This window comes from Vicugna pacos, chromosome 2, assembly GCF_048564905.1.
Source record: "Vicugna pacos chromosome 2, VicPac4, whole genome shotgun sequence".
NCBI lineage: Eukaryota > Metazoa > Chordata > Mammalia > Artiodactyla > Camelidae > Vicugna > Vicugna pacos.
Window position 1 is genome coordinate 35,347,698 of NC_132988.1, and position 27,354 is coordinate 35,375,051.

Sequence of the window (27,354 nt, forward strand, 5' to 3'; positions counted from 1 at the left end):
CCATTAGACCTGCATTTAAATTCTGGCTTAAGGCTTAGTAGAAAGTGACATGGATAAATCACTTTATCCATGAAAGAGAGAAAACTTCGTAGGGTTCTTGTGAGGATGGTATGAGATGTGCAAAATTCCAGCCTCAACAAGTATCAGTGCCCTTCCTCATTCACAGTTTACAGAGTGCTTTGCTGTACATGTGAACCTCATGCAACACTGTGAGGTAGGTATTACTATTATTCCATTTCATAGATTAAGACATCTGAAGCTATTAAAAATAACTCACTTAGGCAAGGTCACAGGAGCTGGCCAGCATGGGGTAGGTGTGGAATTTGCCTTTTCCAGCATCAGATGCCCAGCTCTTCCTGCTGCACCTGGCTGCCTCCTGCTCAGGCAGTGCAGCTCTGGCTTGGTTGCTGCCCCACCTCCTCCCCACCGGCTGCGCTGTACCTTCAGTTTCATCTTCGTGGGTCTCTTAAAGAGGTTGGGCTCTAACTGCCAGCCCTGGCAACTCCTGCTGCTGCCGGGATGCACTTGGTTTTGAAGGTGCCTTGTTTCTCTGAGGATTGACTCATTCTCTAAGGCTTTATTATTTAAAGAGGAAGCTGTTCAAGCATGGGAATTCACTGCTTCTGCATTTCACACCTTAAAAGTTTTCTCTCTGGAGGCAACTGATTTCACTGACTTCTGACCTCATTCCTGATCTTGTCGTAGTGTAGGAGGGGAAACTCTATCCCGTTAAGAAGAGCACAGTAGACGCTAGGTAGATGCGGCTACCTAGACCCCTGTTTAAAAAAAGCTTGCCCACAAGGATGTGAGGGGAGCCGCCGATGTGCTCCGTTAGGGAGCCCTCTCCTGTCCCTGCCCGCCTCGTACCACTGGCAGGAAGAAGCGCTTTCCTCAGAGAGCTTGCCGAAAACAGAAGGAAGTTTGAGCACTGATCTTTCAGAAGCCCTGCTCCTTGGCTTCCATGTCTCCCCATCTCCGGTTAAAACCTGTCATTTTGATTTTATTTTTTAAATTGTGCACGGAGCTGTTATTATTGCTTTAATCTTATAGTCAAAGATATTCTCTGTGTACTGAATTTAGTAAAACTTTGGAGAAATTATGTTTCTGTTTTTCCTTTTTAGAAGTCAGGAAGGAGCCTCATGAAATCAAACGTATACAGCTAACCTCAGTCAACAGTCAGATGCTGACCTCCCGTGGCAAACAGGAGAACTGGCTTTGTCAGTCAAGATTGTCTCCTGCCATGATTAAGAGGACAAAATCAGGAGGATCATTGCCTAGCAGTGCCACTTCCTCCCTCCCTAGCATCCCTCCCCTTCCTTGTGGTGGGAAGGCAGGTAGTGGGGTGAATGCATGTTTTTGGATAAAGGGCCCTGCCTTAATCACACCTTCCAGGTAGCAGCTTACCTACAAATAAGAAGCAGGCCCTGCTCACAAACGGGAAGGGTAGACAGGAACGATGGTCTCTTGCTTTCTGTTCCTACTCACTCAAAAGTTAAACCTTAAAAAGAAAAAGAGAAAGAAAAAGAAAACCAGAATTCTCTAGCCCAGCTCTCTCCAGAGCAGTGAGCCTGTCAGAGTATAAGGCCGAGATGCTTAGGAATATGCGTCACTTTGGCTCATATTTTGGGGTTACAAAAAGCCAAATGCTACCATCGGAACTTGTAATGCGTTTCTGTTCAAGTGTAGGTGAGGAACACAGGCGCAGGAGTAGACAGAGTTGCTTCTGCACAACTTCTTCTAGGTGCTGTGAATACATTTTGATAAAGTATGCAAGGACCCCCAGGAGCAATTATGTTTAACCCGAGCCAACTTTTAAAAATGTGTTTTCAGTTAAACAGTTCTGTGACAGTTCATCTTGCCAACATTTTGATAAACGTCAGCAGGTTGCCCACATTAACTTTTACCTTTGGAAATATACGAGGTCACTTGTAAAACTCAGCGTCCACGGAATGTTCCTTAGGAATGTTGACTCCACAAATGTTGTCGAGGAGAATAAAGTAGATTATAGTTATGCTTTCCATATAAATGTATTCTAATTTACTAGGTTAATTGTATTTTTTCCTAGTTAAACCTCTTCACTCAGTCTAACTCAAGAGTTTTTGAATCACACAGTTTTAACAGCATTCTCAATCAGCCAACACGTTATCAGGTAAGCATTCATTAGACATATCTCTTATCTGTGTGTAGTTCCACATATGTCTCTGTGTTTGTGTGTGTGTGTGTGAATAGTGAGTAGAATTATATTCTTCAGATGTGCTATGAGGACAGAATAGAACAGAGAAAATAGTATGTTAGGTGGAGGGCACTTTAGAAATCAGAGTCCAAGTTCTCGCTCGCTCTTTTTTTTTTTTTTTTTTTTTTTTGGTTGCGGAAGAAGAGTGCTTTGTGATATTGAAAGCAAAGTGTTGCCACAATTTCCAAAGAACACTTTCACATACCTTGAGCAGAAAGCACTGGGAGATTTGGTACATTAGGAAAATAGTGGTCTCACAGTGTAAAAAGCTGGTACATTTATTTCTCCAGTTAGTCTATTTTCCAAGTGAAATCCTAGGCTTTACTTTTGCATCAGTACTACTTTCAAATATCTGTTGCATTTTGATGTTGGATGTGACATTTCAACACTATTTTCCAACTCAAAAGAGGGTATAGTCCTTCCCATCTGGTTGTTCATTTTGACTACCAAATCTTTAGATTTCTGACGTAGTACAGGATCACAAAAATGAGGATCGAGGAATTTATAATGTATGGTAATATCAATTGGCATAGTCCTCTTCATGCAGTTTTCTTGGAAGCAGCACATTCTGCAAAATTGCTTAGCAATTGTCAAAGCCTTACTTTTTTAATGGTTACATTATATTCCATTATATGGTTGTATTTAATCTATCAGCCTTCTATTGATGGCAATAGAGGATATTGCCAATATTTAGCTATTACAAGTAATACTTCAGTAAGTAACCTTGTATACATGACATTTGAAATGTGCAAATCTATAGAATTGTCTGGTTAAAGTATATGTGCATTTTAATTTTTCAACTATCATCAAACTGATTTTGATGGAGCTTGTACCAATTTATAATCTTACGATAAATGTACTAGAGTGCCCATTTCCTCCTTAATTTAGCACTAGTATGTTACCAAAGGTTTTTATCTTGGCCAAATTGTTAGGTGAAAATGATATCACAGTGTAGTTTTACTCTGCATTCTTTGTAATGAGTGAACTTGACCCTTTTTTATGTTTAGTGTTCTATATGCTTAATACCATATATATTTACTTTTCTTGATGGGCACTTTGTTATAAATTAGGAGTAATTCTTTTAAGAATTAAAAACTGTTTTAAGAAAATCAGCCCTTTGCCTGTGGTGTGAATTGAGAATTTTTCCCCCAGTTTATTGCATATCTTCTTAATATTTATGGGTGTTTTTCCCCCACCTTTTAAAAGATTTTGTGTAGTAAACTTTACAAATTTTTATGACTTCAGATTTTGTGTTCTATTTTGAAAGCTCATCTCCCATACAAGGATATTTAAGAAAATTTTTACCCATATTTTTCTTGGTATTTTCATGGTTTCACTTTTTACATGATAATATTTGATCCATATAGAATATATTTTGATGCAACATGTGGATGGAGATCCAGTTTTTCTTCAGATAATTACACAGCTGGTTGTGCTGAAGAATGTATCTTTTCTACTGATTTGATACCACCTTTATTGTTACTAATTAATATGTCTACTTAGGTATATTTCTTGGCTCTAGATTTATTTCTCTGTGCTATATAACCAAATTCTTACAGTTTAAAACACAATCAAACAAAATACACAGACACACGTACATACATACGTCCTTTCTTCAAGATTCTTATTTTGCATAGTTTTCCTGGCTATTCTTCCTTTTTTATTTTTCTGTATTAACTTTAGCATCAGCCTGTCTAGTTTGCAAAATATTGTTGGTATTTTTTATTGTGATTGTGTTCACTTAAGTAGAGTTGACGTTTTTACAATGTTGTGTCTTCCTTTTCAAGAACATGATGTACCTTTCCATTTGTTCAGATCTTCATTTGTGTATTCAGTATCATTTTAAGGTAGTCCTCAGAGTGTGCATATTAGTTAGGATTAAGTTTGGTGCAAATCACACAGAATCACTGAATACCAACCACCAAGTAGCTGGAAGAACACAGAAATATGTTCCTCTCTTTTTTTCAAGAATTCAGGAGGCAGTCATTCCATTGATGTGGTATCTCCCAGTGTTGGGGCCCCAGGCTGTTTCTATCGTACTGCTCTATCATGATTGCATTTCATTCTGACATGATCTCATGATCCAAGAAAGTTACTGGAGCTCTTCTGCTATTACTTCTGCATTACAAAATACAATCAGAAGGTGATAGGGAAGGAAGATGCCTCCTTCCTGTAAGGAACTTCTGTCAAGTTACACAAACGACTCATCTGCAATGGAGGCTGGGAAATCAGTCTTAATTCTTAGTGGCCATGTGCTGAGCTAAGAAGCCAGGGAAGAGAATTGGCAGGCTCTAGTGAAGTGGATTATATTATTTGTCTGGTGCTTTGCACATACTTATATTTATGTTATTTCATTTATAAGTTTCACGTTTTATCTTTTGACCCTCCAGCTCTATAATATGAAAAAAATCAATGTGTTTATTTTATCTTTCACCATTTTCCCCCTTCTCTTACCAGGTTTTGCTAGTTAAATCATTAGAACTTAGAGTTGGGGACAAAGGACAAAACAAACAAACAAAAAAGACAAAAACCTTTCCTCTACCTATTAGGTTCAGTCCCTGAGGCCTGTGAATTAAACTGACAAAAGATAGATTAACAGGAGAAAAACAGTTTATTTACGCATGCAAAGTACAAACACCCGTGAGAGAGCTTGGTGATGAGTAACTCAAAGGGGTAGTTAGAATTTAGGACTTATATACCATTCTAAAAAGGGGGATTAATTTCTGGAGAAGTGACAAGACAAAGGAAAAGAGATTTGGGCTCTTAGGGGTGGTAAATTGTGGGAAGGTGAATATATGGGAGATTATTGTTACTGTAGAAATGTTTGTGCTCATGCAGACCCAACTCTGTGCCAACTTTCTGTGTCCAGTGATGATGGTAGTTTTTCTTCCCCTTGGAAATGGGAGAGGGAAGAGGGAGGACCTTCACAAAGGGAAGTTTATGTCCTGCTTTTAGGCAGATGGGAGGAAGGCAGTGCGCTCTTTCCACGTTTTCTGCTTCTGAATTGACTTTAGGTCAAAATAACCCTATGTCCAAGTGATGTATTTTGGGGTGGCGTTTTCTGATCCCCTTCACTACCTTGTCAGGATTATAACCCACATTTGTTTGGTTTCAATCCCACAGTTAAACAGAGTCAGTACTCACCACCAGTCTTTTTGACATAAGTTTCCATTAATCTCTTTGTCAACTAAAGTTGGTCTTCCTTTAGTTCCTTCAAAAAGAGTTTCTGGGAACCATGTTATCTGAGTTATGTAATGCTCTACATTGCTTTCTATTTTCTCTATATCTGTGTGGACTAGCTGTAAAATTCTTACATGTGACTTTATTTTCTTTATGTATTGGTAAACATTACTCCACTGTTCCTACGATGGAACATTGAAAAGTTTGAGGCCAGCCTGATTGGTTTTCTTACATAGTTGACCCGAGATTTTGAATTGAATGCTCAAATTTTCTTTATCTTTTAAATCCAGTAACTTGCTACTAATTGTTCTACTTGTAGGTTAAGTCTGTATGAATTTTTCCTGGCACAGAGTATAGCCTTTCAATCTGTCAAGTCTTCTTTTATTTCTGAATAATTTCCTTGAACTGTATCTTGAAATATTTTTTTGTGTTCCATTCTACTGAGTCTCTTCCTCCAAGATACCAATTAGATGCCAACTGAATCTTCTTTGCCTGTCTTCCACAGCTACCATTTTTTCTCTATGCCCTTTGAATTTTTCATCCATTTCTCCCTTTTGGCTCCTTTTTTCTTGTCCTATATTTTATTCCTGTCTATCTTCACATGTGCTGCTTCAAAAATATTTTTCATTTCTGTGGTGATTTTGTGTTTTTTCTTCCTCCTCTTAGTGAGGTTTTCCAACTTATGTATCACTTCCTTCTTTGGCTCACTGTATTTCCCCTGACCTCTTTGTGCTCTTATTTTAAAGACATGACTACCTCATCATATTTTTGAATTATGATTCGATAGATTATGTTTCAATAGTGGCATTATGTCTTTTGATCTTTAACATTTTTCTGGTGAGTGTTTATTATTTGCTGTTTGTTTTATCCATCTTTCTTGGACTAGCTTAGTATAGATTTCTATAGATTCGTTACTGACTATTAACTCGGTTTTGAATGAAGTAAGTTTTCCTTGGACCCAGCTACTTTTAGGAGGTTGGAGAGGGGTCAGAGAATTCCAGGGCCACATTCCAGGCTGAGGAATTTGCCTTTGGGCCCAGGGTGCTGCCTGTGGGTTCAGTTTATTCTTTATTTCCCTTGTCAACCATAGCACTGTGGTACTTTGCACAAGGCAGACTCTCTCTCTCCACCTCACTGACAAAGCGCTTCTGGCAAATAGGGCTTCTCTTTATCATTTCTCCTTCAGCTCTGGATTCTAAGCTTCCGTAGACTTTGTATCAAAAGGTCAAGGGATGTTCTCAGCCATGAATGTCTGCTTTTGGCTTTTCCCCACACCTTCATTTGACCTTTTCATCTAACCTTTCTAAAAAAGAATATGGATTCCTCTAAGTCTCATTAAAGAAGGAGTTAGTGTTTCTGTTTCCTAGTCTCCTTGATGCTTTTAAGTGATTTAGAAGAAGTGGAGGAACTTCTAAGTTTACTGTTAAATTGAAAATTCCTATATTTCCACACGAGTGATCCTTGCTAAATGCCCAGAGACTCCAGAATCCTGTACATTTCATATTTTCTAAGCAGAATTCCCTATGCCTGTGGTATAATCTTCTGTGGCTCCCCAAAAGTGAGAGTAGAAAAAGAGAACCTGAGGCTGAAAGTCTCAATCAGCTATGTACACATCAATCAAACTTCATATAAATGCCTTGATTGTATTTAAATAAAATCTCTTTGTTATGAACTCCATGGGTGATAATAATTGGTTTATTTGTTATGGATTTTTGTTTCATGAAGTGTGATTATAATATACGACTTACCTTAAAGAAATTCCAGATCTTAATCTGCTAAGTGGGGATTTTTCCTTCAAAAGGGTGACCTTTGGGATACACTAGTTCTAGTGATTCTACCACAGCTCAGAACATTTTTGGAATAATCATACTTTTATGATTAGTTTATGAGACACACCGAAGTGCTTTATTATTTTCTCACTACTGAACTTAGCTAATTATTCACCTTATTAACAAGACTCAGTGCTATCTGACTTCACATTTTTTTCAAAAATAGTCACATCTGCCTTGAAAGAAACTGTGGTCATCAACAATCAGGTCATCACCTTACATGTTTTCCATTTAGATGAGTATTTCCTCTTCAAAACAATTACTTCAAAGACAGAGATTCAAATGTGCCTCAAAGGGCAACAAAGAAAAAGTTTCAAAATGCTTTGATCAATGGCATTATTGTTTATATTAATATTATTAATAGCATGCCAAGGCAATTTTTTTTAATGTATGTACAGAATTTTTGGAAAACAGGGATGATTTTTCTGGAGAACATAAAGATTTGGAAATAGCCATGACTGAATTCAGCTCATGAATACCTGGGTTAATTCAAGTTAAAATACCAAGATATGCTGAGTCCTGAAGAAATGGGAATATAGTGTAAGACTCCATGAAAGATGGGCTGAGGGTTCTTGGGGCTTTTCTCTCTCTGCTTTCTGTTGTGGCAGTTCTGCTTTAATAGCCTTCTTCGGCTTGAGAAGACCTTTGGCCCATATGGTCTCTGATCCAACCCATGCAGGCTTGGTTTTACTGGAAGCACATGGCCCTAAAGGGGGCAACAGGAGGCGTTCACATGAAGTTTCGTGGCACATTCAGGACATCCTCTATTGATAGACATCCATGAAGCTTCATGTGAATGCCTCCTATTGCCTCCTCTATTATGCATGGTCCCAGGTTATAGGAACACAAAGATATAGTCCTTGGCTTTAAGGATCTGTTCCCTGGAGTGGAAGGGCAACATTGAGGTGGAGAAGAAGGGAAGGGGGGAAAAAAGGTAGGTGAACATTCATACAACCCTCAGATGTGGCTGTCTGGTACAGGTGAGATGTACCGAACCAAACTTGGGCTCACTCGCCCGTGTGCAGTAAGGCCCAACTACTGACACCAGTGGTGAAGGAAAGTGCAGGGTTTACTGTAAAGGAGCCAATAGAAGGAGGACTAGTGGCTCATGCCCTAAAACCTCGAATTCTCCAAAGGGTTTCAGGAAAGCATTTTTAAAGGCCAGGTGACAGAGGGGCATCCCAGCATATGCAATCAGCTGTGCACAAATCTCTGATTGGCTGATGGAGATCCTTTGGCTCCAGTGCGTCTGGGGGCTACGTGCTCACAATCATCAAGTAGTTAATTTCTTCCATTTGGTGGTGGTTTTACCATTTGAAAAACTCAGGAAACGTGCATCAGTTACAGTTACCTAGGTACATCAGTCAGAGAGGAGCTAAAGCAGAGGACATGGGGGAGGGATCTGTCCCAGGAAGGCCCTATAGGGTCTTGATCAGTTCCAGGAACCCAGGGGAACCCAGAGAAGGGAAATATTTGAAAACTGATCAAGTAGAAGAAGCAAATTTATTCTCTCTCCAAAGAACAGAACTTGGACAAGTAGTTAGAAAGTACAGTGAAGCAGATTTTGGCTCAATACAAAGGAATTTTTTAACAGCTACAGTACAGTTGTCCAAAAATAGAATTAACCAGCTGTCTGGAAAGAGTAGCAGGGTCTGAATCACAGATGTTTTCAGAGGCTGTGCCATGGTAATCCATCCGGGTGTGTCACAGAGTGGTATGAAAAAATGAAAAACACAAGATTTCCAAGGACCCTTCCCTCTCTAACATTCTACTCGCTGCTTCCGAATTCTTTGTTTGTCCAAATCAGTCTCATTACCTTATATTCATACTTTATAGATTGCTGAAATTCATATTATAGAACCTACTGATGTCAGTTAAATTTGGCTTCTCTGTAGGCACAAGTGAGAAAATGAATGTAAAAGTGCCTGAGAATGTACTTAATAGTTGTTAGCTGAATTTGAATCAATAAAAAATAAGCAAGTGAAAAGACAAGTTTTGTGGCCTTTTGGGAAGGAAGGGCAAACCCAGATATCCAACCACCAAAATTTCATTCCTCCTCCCAGTCTTAATGGAGGGCTGAGAAATGAACTTGGATTTGTTTGCAAGAGGAAATGTTCGAGGTCACTACTACCAAGCTGTCCATACCTTGGACAGAAAGTATCCATAGTCCACTCCACAAAGTTACAACATCTTCCTTAAAGAGTGACTCACATGCTCATACCAAGAAATATGGATAATTCCTGGAGGTTTGTGGAATGTGGAAGTTAGTCTATAGACTTCTATTGTGTTAGCAATTTAACCAAGAGGGAAAGATGATTCGGTTATCGATCAGTTTAATTTGGGATACTGGGTTTGATTAAAGAATCCGTTGGAAACTTAGGTGAAATAATATTTTAAATGATAATTACTACATACAAGTTTCATGATCCTTGACTATAGTATCACCATTATTAAGATTGGCTAATCAAGAATTGCTTTATAAAAGAAGCATAAATTATAATAAAAAACGATAGTTATATTAATTGAGCAGCTTCTATGTAATCTACCTGTGTTGTCTTTTACAAGATTGATTCTAACATTTCCACTATACAGATTAAGTCACCAAGATTCCACAGCTTACAAGTAATGGAGTCATAACTCAAATCCAGGCAATCTGTCCTTGCAGCCCGCTTTCTTAACCTCTGCACAGTACTAACTTGGGTTCACCAGACAAGCTGCCTGAAAGAATGGAAAGGCTAACCTTTCCCCCTTCTTTGAGCTGAACATCATTTTGGAATTCATACCAATTATCTTTCCAATGTGAACTGAGGGATGGACTATTACCACGTAGTGTCATGTGTGGGGAAACTGATTTGTCCAATAGCAGGTGTCTTCTTGCCTTTTACAGGGACTCAAATTTGGTGCAGTGGTTGATAAAAATATTTAAGCTGTAAATATTAAGGGAAACATTTTTGTGGGATACATGGAAAGCTTAAAACACATTAACTTTTGAAGAGAAAAAAATTAAACCTGTAACCATAATTTTTTCCCTGCAGGTTAAAGATGAAATGGAGATGAATATGCCTTCCTGGTTTCCCTTCACTGAGGGAATTTAATCTGAGTAGCTTTGTTCAGGATGTTTCTAGGGAACTTGAACACTGCATGAGTGTTTAAAATATTTTAGTTTCTTGTTATCATCCCTTCTGGCAGTAAATGCCAGTTTCCATAGACTTTCTAAGTGTAGTTTTGGGTAATGTTACATAAATATTTTATTATACTTGAGAATGCAGGTAGCAATATCTTAATCTTCAAACTTTATTTTTATATATAATACTAACAAGAGCTAACCTTTTCTAAGAAGGAACTATGCTTTTACGTGCATTTAATTATTTAATCTGCAGAATTTATGAGTTGGATTTTGTTACCCCGCATTTTGTAAATGAAGAAATGGATGTTCAAAGAGTTTAAACACCTTAAGTTCACCCAGCAGGTAATTAAAAGCCTGCATTCAAATTCAAGATTTTTGTCTCCAAAACCATTCTGACTCACTTTAATTTTTAAGAGGTTTTCTTATCTTTTGTAGAGATAGGATTTCTAAATAATGCACTTCTGAATGGTACTAAATAAGACCCTTTTAAGCCCTGAGTTATTCTCAGTTTCTTTACAAGCTACAGTTTTTACAACTTTGTTTGTAAAAGTGAAAAACATTTGTCTCTTTGTCATGACAGAAGGACTATTATCGGTACTGAAGATGGAATGAATGCCCCAGCCAGGGAGGCACATCAGTTTGCTAGGCAGCTTTAAAAGCCTATTTATTAGAGCATTTTAATTGCTTTTATTTTGTTATGTTTTAAATTTTAATTGTGAACTATTTCAAACACAGAGAGGTATCACAAAATAATCCTGTTAGACATCTATGCCACTACCATCTTAATTTAATGAATATTAACATTTTGCCATATTCTTTTTGGACTTTTTTATAAGAAAAATTTGATACAACTAAAATACCTCTACCCTATTATATTACCTTTCATCCCTCCCTGGTGATCTTCACTACTTTGAAGTTCATGTGTGTTTTTCCCATGCAAACTTTTATATATTTAATACTTACATAAGTATATTCATACCATTAGGTGCTAGTTTTATGTTTTGGGAATATACATAAATAAATATTACATATTCTGCTTTTTTCACTTATCTTTATATTTTTGAGAATTATCTGTATTGATACACATATGTCTTGTTCTTCATTCTAACTGTTGTATAATATCCCATTATATGAATAAATGATTTTTGTTCATTCATTCTTCTGTTGATGAATATTTAGCTTATTTTCCATTTTTGACTATTATAAATAATGCTGTAATGAACTCTTAGTAAATGTCTCCTTTTGCACATTTGTAAGAGCTTTTCTGGGTTGTATACCTGGGAGTGGTTCTATCAATTTCTGTTTCCGATAACAGGGTACAAGAGTTTCCCAGTGTTCCCACAAGCACTTGATATTATCAGATTTTTTAAAAAGAACACTATGAACTCATCTACAAAACAGAAACAGATCCTCAGACTTAGTAAACAATCTTAAGGTTATGGGGTAAAGGGAGTGGGAGGGGATAAATTTGCGAGTTTGAGATTTACAAATGTTAACCACTATATATAAAAATAGATTTTAAAAAATAAATAAAATTTAGCCAACTGCAAAACAATTTCCCTCTATGCTTTTAAAAATGTCAGCATTTTGTAAGACAAGGAAAGGCCAAGGAGCTGTTCCAGATTAAAGGAGACTAATGATACAGGATATGTAAAAGCAACATGTGATCCTTGACTGGGGAAATGAGACAGAACATGGACTATGTATTAAACGATTTACCTCATGTTAATTTTTCTAAAGTTTGATCATTGTAGCATGATTATATAAGAGAATATATAGAAGATACGGAAGTATTTAGGGATAAACGGACATGATGTCTGAAAATTATTCTCAAATGCTTTAGCCATAAATAATGATAGACACAGAGAGCAAGAGAAGGCAAATGTGGCAAGTTTCTAACATTAGTGAATCTAGGTGAAAGGTCTATTTGAAGTCACCTTATTTTACTTCCAGCTCCTCTATGGGTTTGAATTGTTTTCAAGAGAAAAAAAATGTTTGCCAAACTTATATATGTGAATTGGTATTTGTTTTTTTAATTTATGCTTCTCTGACTACCAGTGAGATTGAACATCTTCTCATCCATTTGTTGGCCATTCAGTTCTCCATTCTTGTGAATTTAAATTCTTTTTCCTAATTCTGCTTGGCTGTTTGTCTTTACCCTATTGACCTGTCAAAATTCTATCATGTTCTGAATGCTGATTCTTTGTCAGTGTGTTTTGCAAGCAATTTCTCTTACTCTTTGGTTTGTCTTTTAACTTCATGTAATGAGTTCAGTAAGGAGTCCCAGCCTGTGAACATATAAAAGTGACTTTATTTTCAGTGATTTCCCACTAACTTGTCTTATTTTGAACTCTTCTGCTGAATGGAGGATCCGTTTACAACATCTTGTCAAGACCTTGTAACTTTCCAATGACTTTCCGTTGTTAGAAAGTCTCTCTTTTTTCATTAAAGAGACAGTTGTATTTATTTTGAAACTTAAATTACCAAATCAAATCTAGCGCCCTCCTCCTCACCCATCAGAGAGTTACACCTTTGTGTGACTGGTGGCTGAAGGCTGCGGTCTGCTTTGTTCCCACCTCCCCTGCTGACTCTTCTAGGTGCTGGTCCTCTGCTACGCAGAGAGGGAGGAGGAAGGAGCCAAAGGCAGATGTCTTTTCCCTTCATTTAACTGTAGGTTGCAGTTTCCTCCGTGTTGTTTGTCACCACTGCTCTAACACTGACCAAAGTTTGTTGTTCTGCCTGTGGCAGGGCACCGAAGTGCTGACTGTCTAATTGGGCGGGGGCAAGTTCAGAGGATTTGAACAGGCGAGGTGGGCTGCTTTCCCTTTGCTCAGCTCCCTGACGCAGAGATTTGGCCCTGACTTGCGATGTGGGTCTAATTGTCTGAGCCTCGTTTACTGAATAGAGTATCATTTCCCACTGAATTGTATTTCACACAACTATACCTTCCATGCAGGTAAGGGAGAGAATAGCCTTTCTCCCCCAAAAGCCCATGATCCCTCCCATGTCTCATTTCTTTTCCTTGTGGGGAGTGAGGAGGAAGTTGGTGGTAAGTTCAGTACTGGTCTAGTGATTCTCAATAAACCCTGAAGGGAGGGAGATGGCTGGCTCCAACAGCAAGTGACAACGTGGTCTTAGACCATGGGATACTTGGCATCCTTTATCATCAGTTTTGGGTTTATCAGCAATCCCAGGACAACAGGAAAAATCCCATCTGACATATGGTTACATTTCATTGGTATCCTTCCTTGTATGAAAATTTTAAATTGTCATAGTAGGGTCAGATTTATCAACCTTTTCCTTATGGCTTAGCCTTTCTGTTAGCTTTCTGAAGAAACATTTCCCTATTCCTTTCAAAGTTTTTGCTTTGCACATTTAGATCTTTCGTGCATTTGGGTCTTCTTTTTGTGTGTGGTGTGAGGAAGATCTAATTTTAACTTTCTCATAAGGATAGCCCATCGTCTCAGCACCATTTGTTGAATAGTCTTTTCTTTCCTACTGATATGTATTACTGCTTTTCAAGCTGCTTTTAATGAATAAACATTTCTTTGTTTTTCCTTTCTATAGGAATTTGCCTGCACTGTCCCCTAAACTTAATTATATCCCTGATATGTTTACCCATCATAGTGAATTGTTCCAATGAACTTTGTGTTCACTGTTGAATCCCCAGTGCCTAGTACCTGACACAGAGTTGATCTTCACTAAATATTTGGTGAATGAATGAATGAGTCCTGGCCGAGATCCACCCAGCTGTGAGTCTGTCCTGGAGTCCAGTTTCCACACAACTCAGCAGATGTTATACATATTTTATTAAGACCGATAAAATGGGCTTTTCCTTTTCCATAGCATGGCTCCCTCTTGATCTGTCATTATTCTCAGACATTTCAAATCATCCTAGACTTCTCCCTTTTACTTGACCTTGGCATCTAATGGATCACTTCGGTTTATAATTTCTACTTTCTTAAAACTGAGATATATTTTTCACTCTCATGATACCTGCATTTTAGTTCAGATCTTTCTTCCTTTCCGTTGTTATCTTTTTACTGTGCTATTTGATATATTCATAAGAATATGTGTAACACATAATTAATTATGAAGGATAATTACATGCACACCTAGGAAACTACCACCTCCCCAAGAGTGATAACGTTATCTGTCCATTGCCTCTCCATGGGTCTCCGTCCTAGACCACACCCTTACCTCCACCGAAGGGGTAATCACTATCCTAAAGTTTGGGTTTCTCATCTTCTTGCTTTGGTTTTCTTTTCAAATATAGGTTTGTTTGTTTGTTTGTTTTTTAACATTTTTAATAGTCCTAAAAGTACATCATGTAGATTTCCTCATTGTTGAGTAACTTTATAAGAATATATTCATACTTCGTGAAATCTACAAGTTGAATTTTTCATTCAACAGTTATACTTCTAAGATTCATCCATGCTGTTGTGTGTGGCTGTGGTTCACTAATTTCAGTAATTAATTTCATTAGTGAACACAATGACAGTACGTTCTGTAACATACTATGATTTATTTGTCTCTTCTCCTCTTGGTACTTGTTTGGATCATTTCCAGGTTTTTTGCTGTTTCAGACGAGATTGCTGTAAACATTGTTTTTGTTTCTTGGTCCACATGTACAAAGATTCTCTAGGCCCTGTACCAAGGAGTGAAATTTCTGGGTGAAAGCATACTCAAGTGTTCAACCTTAAAAGATAATGCGAGATCGGTAGGGGATTAAGAGGTACAAACTATGATGTATAAAATAAGCTACAAGGATATATTGTACAGCACAGGGAAATATAGCCATTGTTTTATAATAACTTTAAATGGAGTGTACTCTATAAAAATACTGAATCACTGTGTTGTGTACCTGAAACTAATATAATATTGTAAATCAACAGTACTTCAATTAAAAAAAAAAGATAATGCCAAATTGTTTTCCAAAGTGATCTACGTATATTCAGGCCAGTAAAGTACAAAAGTCCCAGTGATCCATGTCCTTTCCAGCACTTGGGATTATAAGATTTATTAATTTTTTCCCTTTTTAGATGTAAAATTGTGTCGCTTCCCCCCCCCCCAAGTTTTACTGAGATATAATTGACACACAGCGCTGTATAAGTTTAAGGTGTACAGCATAATGACTTGACTTACATATATCATGCAGTTATTATCCTAATGAGTTCAGTGAACACCCACCATCTCATATAGATGCAAAATTAAAGACATAGAAAAACTTTTTCTTGTAATGAGAACTCTTAGGATTTACTCTCTCAGTGACCCATATATAACGCACAACAGTGTTAATTGCATGTATCATGTTGTACGTTACATCTCAAGTACTTATTTATCTTATAACTGGAAGTTTTTACCTTTGACTGCCTTCTCCCAATGCCCCCTCCCCACAAGCCCCTGTATCTCCTTTTCAATGTAACTTATATTTCCCCAAGAAAAGAGATTGAGGTTGCTTTATATGCTCATTGACCATTCACAGTTCCATTTCTGTGAAGTGCCTGTTTGTCTTTTACCCATTTTTCTATTGGATAATTTGCGTTTTTGTTATAAAAAGTTCTTCACATATCTTGGATCCAAATTTTTTACCAGCTATAAGTATTATTGGTATTTTCTCCCAGTTTGTGGCTCGCTTTGCTCCCTCTCTTTATGGTATCTTTATAAACAGAAGCTTTAAGGAAGTTTTAATTATAAGGAGGTTGAGTTTATCAATCTTTTCTATTGTTATTAGAATTGTTTATCTTGTTTAAAAAACATCTAGCTCAACACTGAATTTATAAATATATTCTCCTGTACTTTCCTTTAAAGGGTTTAAAAGCCTTATCTTTCACATTTAAGATGCATGTGGAATTCATTTTTGTGTGCATAGTATGAAGTAGGGCTCCAATTTAATTTTCTTCATACGGATAAACAATTATCTTGTAAAAGCATTTATTTAGATTGAAATATATTCACAATCTATATTGCTATGAGAGGAAAACATAATATAACAGAATATATGGTATTTCTGAAAACAAAATGTAGTAAATGTAGTAATTAATATACATACAACATTTAAAGAAAAAATATTGGAAGGACATACACTAAAATAACAACAAAGATTATCTTTGGACAGTGGGATAATTGATGACTTTTGTTTATTTTTTTTCTGTCTGTATTTTCCAGGTTCCCTCTATTGAGCATATATTTATATAGTTTTTAAAACAGTGAGAAATAAGGTAGTGTCTATAGATGATAATATAGTGTCAGCACCTTGAAGAGAAGTCAGTAGTTGAAAGAGAAACCATACATTGAAGTCTTTCAACTGAACTTTTTTTTTTTTAATAACTTCTTGCATTCCCAGAGTAGGGTGTGGGGGTGAGGGTGAAGGGTGGGCAAGAGGGATGTTTGTGGATTATTCAGTGAGACTCAGTACAAGATGAAAAGGGATTAAGTTCTGAAAGCTGAGTGAGTTTTCTGTAGATAGTTACATACAATTTCTCTGCCCTGAATTGTTTGCTTTACAGGTATGTAAGGTTCTTTGGAGAATAGGATCCAGATTACTTATGTATACCATTGGTGACATATTTTTTTTTTTTGGCCCAACAGCAGATTATGAAAAGACTTATAAAGAGATATGTTTTGAAAGCACAAGTAGACAAAGAAAATGATGAAGTTAATGAAGGTAAGCATCTTTACCTTGAGAAACATCCTTTTACAACTAATTTAATGAACTTGGAAAACTTCATATGGAAGGATACTTTAAAAATCCAATCTCAGGTAACAGTTCGGACTTCTCCAAGATTGGCAGGAGAACCTTAACGTTACATTTCTAAAAGCATGTCTTTTTAAAGAAACAATTATTTAAAGTGTCAATCAGAGACAATTTATCCCTACAGAATGCCCAAACTGATTCTTAGAATGTAAAGACTGCCATCTTTGTGGGAGCTTTTAATCCCTATTACATAAGGTAGTCCATCATTTCAGTTGTGTTTCAGTGAGTTCATGTGAGTGTTCACATTTTTCCAATGATGCAGGTGAAATAATGGTTGGTGCAAACAGAATCCACATTTTTTCCAGGAAAATCTTAACTTTGTTGTCCAGAAAGAAATCTCTAACCCACTTTTCCCATCCAGCGTTTCTCTTTTGCCTTTCACACTTCTTCTCATGCCTATTTTTCCAGGCATATCCTAGGCAAGGCATCTGTCTGGACTATACAATTTTTTTATCAAAGGCTGGGGTGCAAGCCAAAGCACAGGTCCAGAGATGGAAAGAAATCAACCTGGGAGAAATAAGTTGCCCTAAAAACAGAAAGGACAATTTTCAACACCAATGAGATGCCATTAGATCTACCTGCACTGATAAGAAAGGGCTAGCCTAAATAAAATTTTTGATGAGCTTTGATTAATGCAAGGAGTCCCTTGTAAATCTGAGTCAGTACAATGGTATGTGGATATAGAAAAGAAATCTAAGAATGTGTGATTGGGAACCAGCAAATATCCAATCACGGTGACCTAGAAACAGCCTCAGGGAGACAGGATTGGAATTAGGTTTTAGTTTAGAAAGCAGAAACCTAGTCAGTTGTCCCTGAAAACAAACAAAAAAAGTAAGCGATGGGGGGAATTGAGTCACCATAACATCGTCAAAAACAAGGTGCCATCTTCCAAGCCCTTTTACCCAAAAAAGGAAAATGAATTAATGAGAATTTGGAGTTTTGAGCAAAGTTCTAACTAAGAAAGTATATCATTTAACTCAACCTCCTCATTTAATAAATGAAGAAACTAAATGCTGAAGAGGTCGAGTAACTTGTGTTTCCTGTATTGGCAGACTAAATTCGATACTTAGTGTCTAGGCACCCCAGAACTCAAAAGCAAGGATGAAGGATATGGCAGTAAGGAGGTGAAAGGGGGCGCACTGGGCTTATGGTCCAAATATGACCCTAATTGGTATGAGAATCCATTTCTTCCACCAGACTGGCCTCGTGATTTCAAATTTGATCAGTTTATTTTGTCTATAGTGCCATTTGCAAAAGGAATAAGCACTTTTTTTTCCGCTGTAAAAGGAATCAACAAATGTTTTGTCTGTATTCTTAAAGGAGAGTTAAAATTCCTTAAAATAAAAAGGTTCTGACTTTTATATAATAAAAGAACATAGAGATTACACTTTAAAGCATCATAAAGATACCAGGAAATACCAATAAAAGATCCGTTTCTCATGTGATTCTATTGTAAAAAGCTGTTAAAGTGCCAGTGAGTTGAAGAATCATTTCTTAGATTCAAGATAAATTCCTGTCCCAAAGTTTACTTTTTAAGGCCATTGGCTTATCTACAATTATTTGCAAGAGAATCCAGTTTTTGATTGCAATCTACATATGCTTAAAATACTGCCAAGCTGAATTATGGGAATAGTTGTGTTTTAATAGCCGGAAGTCTCCTATGGATGTACACATTGCCAGTGGCATCACATCTAAACTTATTTCACCATTACTTGTTATCTCCTTAAATATCCGTCCCCTTGGCCACACAAACTAATTTGTTTGTTCCTTGACTCCATGTTCATTACTGTTACCCTCCCTAAGAAACACCCCTAACCTTTTTCCTTCCTTTTCCTTACTTCAAACTTGACCTAAAATTTACTTCCCCCATGTATTTTCCTGTTAAAAAGATTGACTCATTTTTGGTAACGTTTTGTTTTGCTGGGGTTCCTTTCCATCCTAGTAGTGGGCAATGATCTATGCAGATGTCAGCCCTTATGACTGAGGGACTGGAGGAACTCCCTGAAGACAGAAAGGAGATACTCTGCTTATAGAAATCACTCCATGCTAAAAATTGGCTGAGCCACAGGTCAATACTTGAGCTTAGTTTTACTTTTAAAACATAGATGGACTATCTTTATAGCTTTCCCAAAGGTCAGTACGTTTTTAATGGCAGACAATTCTTAAACATTTAAAGGAAAAAATCTGAAATAACTAAATTAGAGATGTTATGAGACCAATGTATTCATAGTGTATGAATTTCAGTCTTTATTTTTTTTCCAAATCCAAAGAGCAAATTACCAATTAAATATTTTTTTTATACAAATACTCTAGGTGAATTGAAAGAAATCAAGCAAGATATCTCCAGCCTTCGTTATGAACTTTTGGAGGACAAAAGCCAAGCAACTGAGGAATTAGCCATTCTAATTCATAAACTCAGTGAGAAACTAAATCCCAGCATGCTGAGATGTGAATGATTCAGTAACCTGGAATTATGGCTTTGACTATAGCACAAATGTGGGCAATAATATTTCTAAGTATGAAATACTTGAAAAACTATGGTGTAAATTTTGGTATTAGCTACCTTTATCATGTGAATCTTTAAAAGTTAGGTCTTAATGATTTTACTGTTTATCACATGCAAATGGTCTTCATTTTAATTGTCTGCCTTGACATGACAAACAACGACATGCCATTGTATTTAAAGGCCCAATATTACCACATTACTGACATTTTTGTCCATTTCAGAATAAACTCTATGTCTTTGCACTACCTGTTTGCCTCCAAGAGACTGTAAGCTCCTTGGGGACAGGGACCATGTCTTGTTCATCTTTGTGTCTCCAGCATCTAGTACAGTGCCTGGTACATAGTAGGTGCTCAGTAAATGTTGTTGAAACCAACTCAACTGAACTGCCAACAAAATACAAATAAAAATTAAAAGGCCATCACTATTGAGCATACCTTCCCTTGTCCAAGTGCTGAAGAGATTTTTTTCAATAGAAACTGAAGAGATTTTACAAGCAGCTGTGACTTGGTCAGATTTTCTTAGAATTTTTGGCATGACTGAATGAAGAATTTCACAGTGAAATGGGTTAATAGAAAATCTAATTACATTAACCAACTTAAGTTTCATAGAATTGTTCAAAACAACACATTAAAGATTTTTCTAAACTATATACTGTTTACTTTCTGTTTTAGATTTTCATCTGTTGTTTTTTAGTAATATGAATTTAGTCAGAAGGGTGGTGAATTTTTAAAGTCGGGGGTTATGCCGGGTTGTTAGTTTGGTATAATCTCCTAATTTCTGCCTCTGATGCTTTAATGCTAAATAAATTATCAAAAACTGTCTTCGTATCTTGCCTGTTAGCTCTACTCTGAGTTTTGGAGGGTATGCTATGGGAAAAAATGGGAAAGAGGGTGTGTACCTGGAAAGGCGCATGTCCAATCATCAACAAGTGTGTTTCATTTCCCTTTGAGGCATCTCTTGCCATCATTGCTTACAATGATTGACATCCTTTTTTTTTATCAAGGCATTTCAGTTACACTTGCTACACAAAATAGACTCTGATGTATCTGTATCTGACTTACTGTATAACTGAGCTGAACACTGGAAATATCCACAACGTCTCATGACTGTACTAGGAAAGGGGATACAGGCCGGTAAGTTCTCTCATCTCTGCACAGACCAGAAAATACTCAAAGAATTTTTTTAACCAGCTAAGTTTAAATCTGTCATAGAGTTATGCTTAATGTCCTGATTATCTTAAATCTGTTCCTATCAAGTCTCACCAGAATACAAATTGTGATCATAGCTCAAAGAGTTTTATAGGTTCTGAAGGCCAATTAAATACATGATACTAAAAAAATCATTACTATCATGCAGGAAGGGTTTCTAGACACGAAAACAAAAATGAACATTAATGGAACTACATAAAGCTCTTTAAATATTGTTTCTTAATGTCTACTTTTTGGGACTTAAGAAATGAACTTTATACATTTTTGCTACCATTGTAGAATATTTCATTAACTTTTGTACTATGCTAATAGATTTTGTGTTAAACATTTTTCAAGCTTTATGTAATTTATGTTATGCCTCAGAACGGAATAAAATACTGAATTTTTCATTGTTATATGTTATATATACTTTATATTAAACCACTGAAGATGTGGATTTTCCATAATAGACAACACTTTCAGTCTTATATATAGTGCTGTCTAGGATTCCAAGTATGGAAATTTTTGCTTACAGTTATGGAACAGAATATGAAGTCATATTTTTAATTAGGGTTGGAAAAAGGTTGAATATGAAAGTGTCAGATTCAGCTAGTCTAGTATTCTTAGAGTGTTGAATAAAGATAAAACTCATGTCATCTCTGCCATGTGAGCACACACATCTTTTTCTTTAGTCCATGCTTTTTGCAACTCCAGAGCTCTCAACGTAGATTGTTTTCCCTTTATTTACTGTGCTTGTGTAAAACTAGTATGTTTTCGCTGTTTTGTTTTTTTTCTTTCTTTATAGTTTCTGGGTGGTAGTCAAGAAGGAAGATGTGATGCCAAGGTGTGGTGGGTGCTATGGATCCTATGGATGCCCTGCCTAGGTTCCCTTTAATGGGCCGGTCCATGCATCTCTCAGATCCTGTGATCCTTAACAACTCCCAGCCGTCCTGTCCCCCAGGGGATTGCCCTCAGTGGAAAGGAAGCCACCTTGCAGTGGTTGTTAGGACTTTCCCTCACAGCCAGCTGGGGTGGAGGCACAAAAGTCTGGCCCCTTGTGTCAAGGTAGGGCCAACTTTTTTGGTGCAGTTCATGCCTCAGAACTCTGGAAAGGATTAGGCTGAAGCTAGACTCCAGCTGAGACCTAATCTTTGTTTAGCTCCTTCCCTGTTTTATCCTGCTTCCCTCTCCCCTTTCTCCTGAGAGTGTTCCCTCAATAAATCACCACATCCAAATCCTGTTAAACTTTGCTTTTAGAGAACCCACCCCAAGACACAGGTATTACTGTGGTAACTTAGGGGAGAGGTGAAGATTAGTTAAGAGGATTGCTGTCAGAATTAATACTTCTTTGAGGTTAAGGATAGCCCTGGGCCAGCAAGTCCTTGCCCCACTATCTATTGTAACAGGCACATTGTGCTTAAGAGTAAAGCTCGAAGAAGTTGATGTGGTGACTTGGAGAGGGGAGCACTTTAACGGGACTAAAAGGAACTTGTCTAGCAAAAGACATTTAGGGGCTTATAATTAAGTACAGGACCATCCAAATCCAGTCTCTCTCACTTTTTGACCTCTGTGCTGTTCTTAGTTTTTTTCTCAGTTACAGAGACAATCAAGGAAAGGAGGTACCACTGAAATGCCTTCTTAGGCTTATTGTGTAAAAAGTTTGGCACTTTGTAAATGCCTCCTGAGGATCCTTGACTTGATGGAATTTACAATATGTTGAGAAGCTTGAATTCATAGATTTGAAATAAAAAGAGAATTATGCAAAATAGTATGCAGTGTCTTCAAAAATTTCTGTGCACTATAAAAACTTAGAAATGATATAAATATACTGTGATTATTAAAAGCAAAATTAGTATAATTTAGGGTAATTCTCTTTCCCCATCATGTCTAATATATTTTGATACAAATGTGTAAGTGAAGTGAGAGCAGATTTTGTAAGTGGGAAGGTAAAGTGTCTTATAGCCAATGTCTAAAGAGACCTAAAGCCACATTAATTGTTAATTGTGTGGCCTGAGACAAACTTCTCTGGTCTCATATGTTGTCCAGTCAGACAGGGTTGTGCTACACCATAGGGTTCCTGGTCTCTGGGCATTGTAGGGGTGTTTAGTTAATATCATCATCCAAGGTGGTAATGATCTCTGTTTACACATATTTCTTTTTTATAAAGTCAATTTAAAAGGGGTATTTATTAATTTTTTTCTTTTAGAACAAGAGAGTTTCCAAATTGGTACCATATGTTGGAGACCAATATGTACACTCATGATTCAGTCACTCAGCTAACCACCTCTAGCTGTGTTGATGGTTTTGACTTTAATGCAATTTAATTGCTTTTATTCTTAGTGATGAGTTGTTTAATTTATGCTTACAATGATTGCTTTAAAACCACAACATAAGGTTATTTTATTGTATTACACAATAATTCAGTAAATTTGTTTCAAGATGTATTTATCGCATCTGAGATGCAAGTGTCTGTTTTTGTTTTTAATGTAGCCCACCAAGATGTCTCTAGTACCTGAAGACATGTTTAAAAAGAGAAATTATAGTGGCAGTTTTGTCTAACTTGGCATTTCATTTATTGTGAATAAAAGTTCCCTATCCTGCTGATTATTTGAGAAGTGCTTAAAATTAGTAAGCATGAAAGCTTTGCTCATCATTTTGAAACAAAACACAATACTTAAAAAATAATACATTCCCTGCCTTTTCTAGATGCAGAATGAAAGAATTCCGAATAACATATTATGTAAGCTCTTTTTATTTATTTTTGATGCTGTGTTGTAGCCTCTTTTCTATGTTTTGAAATGTTTGATCTTCAAAAAAACCTCTTATCTTTTACACAGTTAACTTACAGTGAAATAAACAGTGGGCATCACTTGTTAAATGGAAAATAAGCATCACCAGTATATGTTTTTATTACAAATAGTGTAAATATTGTATAATGATCAATTTTATAATGCTACCTTAAATAATATAGTAATCTAAAATAAAATACCTAAAGTCTTTAAAGTTGCATTTCTATTGAAAAATTACCTTTCTACACAAAATTAATTGCAAAACTGTACAATCAAAAAAATGAAATAATTATTAAAATTCCTAAGGGTTTTGAAGGCTTATATACTACTATGAAAATAGTTTATGAATCCAAAACGAAAACATTGGATTAATGGTTTCTAAGATTTTACCCAGTCCTGGAATACTATTTACACTTCTCAGCCGTCATTTTTAAAAGGGTAACTTCTGCCCTCTTCACTAGGTTTTCAACATTTTTTTTTAACTTTTATTGAGTAATAGTCATTTTACAATGTTGTGTGGTTTTCAACATTTTGATGGTTTGTTTACTATAATGCAAATAGCAGTATTGATATTGGTACCATATTCCTTAAATTGTTAACATGCATTACAAGGACCTAAAAGGAAACAAGAAAATAGGCAGTGGGAGGATTTGGTACCCACCGTCTTCGATAACCCTTTATTAGAACCTTGCAATCACTGGGACAGTGCAGTGCCACTCTGGAAATTATGCGGTGTTAAACAGAGGATTCTTATAATCTCTTAGTTATTTTTTAATTTTATTTTACAAAAATTTTACTTTTAAAGTGCAAAATTTTATTTTAAAATAATGCAAATATCTTATGGAAAACACAAAAAACAGGTAGGGGAAGCTCATAATTCTTCAGTTTACAACCAACTAAAGCTTTTTTCTTAACAGACTTTTCCTATAAGTGAAATCATAGAATATACACAATTTAATGTTCTTTTAAAATTATTGTCTTTAGTGCTTTCCACATTGCTAAACAGCCTTCATTATTCTCACTTTCAACGGCTGCATAAAAGCCCACAAAATGGACGCACTAGTCCCCAGTTATTGGACAGTTAGGGCCTTATTTTAAATAATGCCTCAATTATGGCTTCTAACTTATTTTGTGTCTTTTTCATGGATTAAATATCCAGAATTGGGGTTATGGATATATATTTATATAATATATATATATATATATATATATACACACATATGTAAAATACAGCCACATAGATTTGTAGATTTGGAAACATATTACTAAGTTGCTTTTTTTTGTTTGGTTTGGTTTGGGGTGGGAGGTGATTAGGTTGGTTTGTTTGTTTGTTTATAACAAAGGTACTGGGGATTGAACCCAGGAACTTGTGGATGCTAAGGACACTTTCTACCACTGAGCTATACCGCCCACCCCAGGTTGCTTTTGAAAAGGGTTTTATTACTAGTTTAAAGCATCATAGTTGATGAGCACTTGCTCTCTCTACAGCATATAGTGGTATCATTTAAATTTTTTCTAATTTGAAAGGCAAAATAAAGAGATATCTTGCTCTAATATTATTGTTTACAAGTGAAGGTAACAAATTTCTGTGTATTTTTTCAGCAGTCACCTTCTTTGTGAATTGTCTGTTCATGCTTTTCTCATTGGAATCATAGTATTTCTTTTTAAAATATTTGTATGAACTGTTCATAGAGGTACTAACTGCACATATGTATCTCAAATTTTTTTATATTTAAAATTTTTGTGACATATTGAAGTGTTTAATCTTTATTTTTCCTATTTTTTTTCTTTATGGTTTCTTCTATTCTTTTTTAAGATCAGACAAATTCTTTTCTGTTAATGGCTGAATTGTGTTCCCTCCTAAATCCATATATTGAAGTCCTAACCACCAGTACCTCATAATGTGACTGTATTTGGAGATAGGACGTTTAAAGAGATAATTAGGTTACTAGGGTTAAAATTAGATCACTAGGGTGGGCCTTTATCCAACATGACTGATGTCATTAGACGAGGAGATTAGGACACAGACTAACACAGGGGGAAGAACATATGAAGAAGTATGAAGATGGCCATCTATAAGCCAAGGAGAGATGCCTCAGAGGATTGGTTTGATTCATTACTGACAACTTGATTTTGTTCTCCTAGCCTGTGAGATCCTATAAGAAAATTAATTTCTGTTGTTTAAGCTACTCAGTTTGTGGTACTTTATTGTGGTGGCCCTATCTAACTAATACACCTTCCAACCCCCTAAATTCCATAAAATGCTATAACAATTCTGTTTTATCCTATCTCCCCTATGGCTTTATTTTTAAAATTTATTTGTATTTTTGTTGAGTCTAAATTGATGTTTTCTCCAAATTGCTATACTGCTAATCCATCTTCAGGCATTGTTGTCTATTTCAATATGGAGTTATTTTAGCCTCAGAAGATGTTATTTGGAATCGGCAAGATGGCGGAGTAGAAGGACGCTTGTAAGTCACCCTCTCCCACAAATACACCAAGACCCACATCTACAGACCCACTCAGCCAAACAGAGAACCTGCGGAACTCCGACAGAACATCGCCCTCTTCAAAAGATAAAGACGCCAAAAATCTGGTAGGAGAAAAGGAAAAAAGAAAGAACAAAAGGCAAAGCAGCGCAGGACGGGTCCCGGGGGGAGGGAGCGGCAAAGGAGGACTGGCGCTCGTTCGCTGGGTCTCCCCTCTCCAACTGAGAGGCCAGCGGGACGGAGGGGGAGCCTCCAAGGCTCGGACCTGTACAGAGCAGCCCTTGTCTGACAGAACTAAGTTAAACGGGCACAGAGCGTCCCCCCGACACCCAGCCTGAGACGCGGGCCGGCAGCGGCGGGCAGGGCCAGGCTGCACAAGCCGGGCGGAGGACGGGGGCGGCTGCACGGAGGCAGCTCCGGGGGACTGCAAGGGGCTGGGCGCCGGGGCTGTGGGTGTACAGGACAGAACAACCTGGGCCCTCCATAAAACAGCAAGGTTGATGTGCTCTCAGGGGAAGGGTGCATACCCCCATCTCTGAAAACCCGCGGAAACTTTTCAGGGGAAGAGGGGCGGGGCCCAGACAGAGCCGCCATATTCTCTGGCGCTTAGCACCCAGGCGGGGGCAGAGGCGAAACCTGCGTCCGCACCGAAGGGCTTAGCAGCCTCAAGGGCCAGACTGAGACGGGCCTACAGCCCGGGGCAGATAGGATCCTTCCATTCTGCTCCCCCAGAGAACTTGCTCCACAAAGACAAACAAGCAGCTGGGTCTTGGCTCGGAGCAGGGACGAGGCTGCCCCTCGGTCTTCCCGGAGCCCTCCCGCGGAGCGCGACCAGGGCGGAGCGCCGACTGGGGCGGAGCGCCGACCGGGGCGGAGCGCGACCAGGGCGGAGCGCCAACCAGGGCGGAGCGCCGGCGCAGAGCGCGCAGCCGCACATAAGAGCGGAGCTACCGGCGGCGCAGGCAGGGGGAGAGCGGCCCCCGCCTGTCGGGCAGGAACACAACCCCTGACTGAGGTGCTGGGAGGGGGCACGACCCGCCCTCCTGCCTGGCCAGTCTGCAACATCTGACTGTGGCATCCGGAGGGGCAGTGACCCGCCCGCCCGCAGCAGAGGAGAGCTGCATCTGACCCCGTGTTAGGAGGAGGCGCGATCCGCTTGCCGACAGGTGCTGGGAGCAGCACAGAAGAGGGCGCCAACGGAGGGCCTATGAAAACAAGCTGAGCTTCCAAAACAGGACGAAGACAGAAGGACATCAC

At 37.6% G+C, this 27,354-nt stretch overlaps 1 protein-coding gene across 1 annotated transcript in view; it reads left to right on the forward strand.

Moving 5' to 3' along the window:
• TRPC3 (transient receptor potential cation channel subfamily C member 3) overlaps positions 1–19,923 on the forward strand; it is a 69,191-nt gene extending 49,268 nt beyond the window's left edge. Inside the window, exons 10-12 of the mRNA XM_072938204.1 lie at positions 2,066–2,149; positions 16,961–17,036; positions 19,440–19,923. Coding sequence (XP_072794305.1) covers positions 2,066–2,149; positions 16,961–17,036; positions 19,440–19,582 — 303 coding nt within the window. The 3' untranslated portion in view covers positions 19,583–19,923. The remainder of the gene's footprint in view (positions 1–2,065; positions 2,150–16,960; positions 17,037–19,439) is intronic.
• Positions 19,924–27,354: the final 7,431 nt, after the last annotated feature.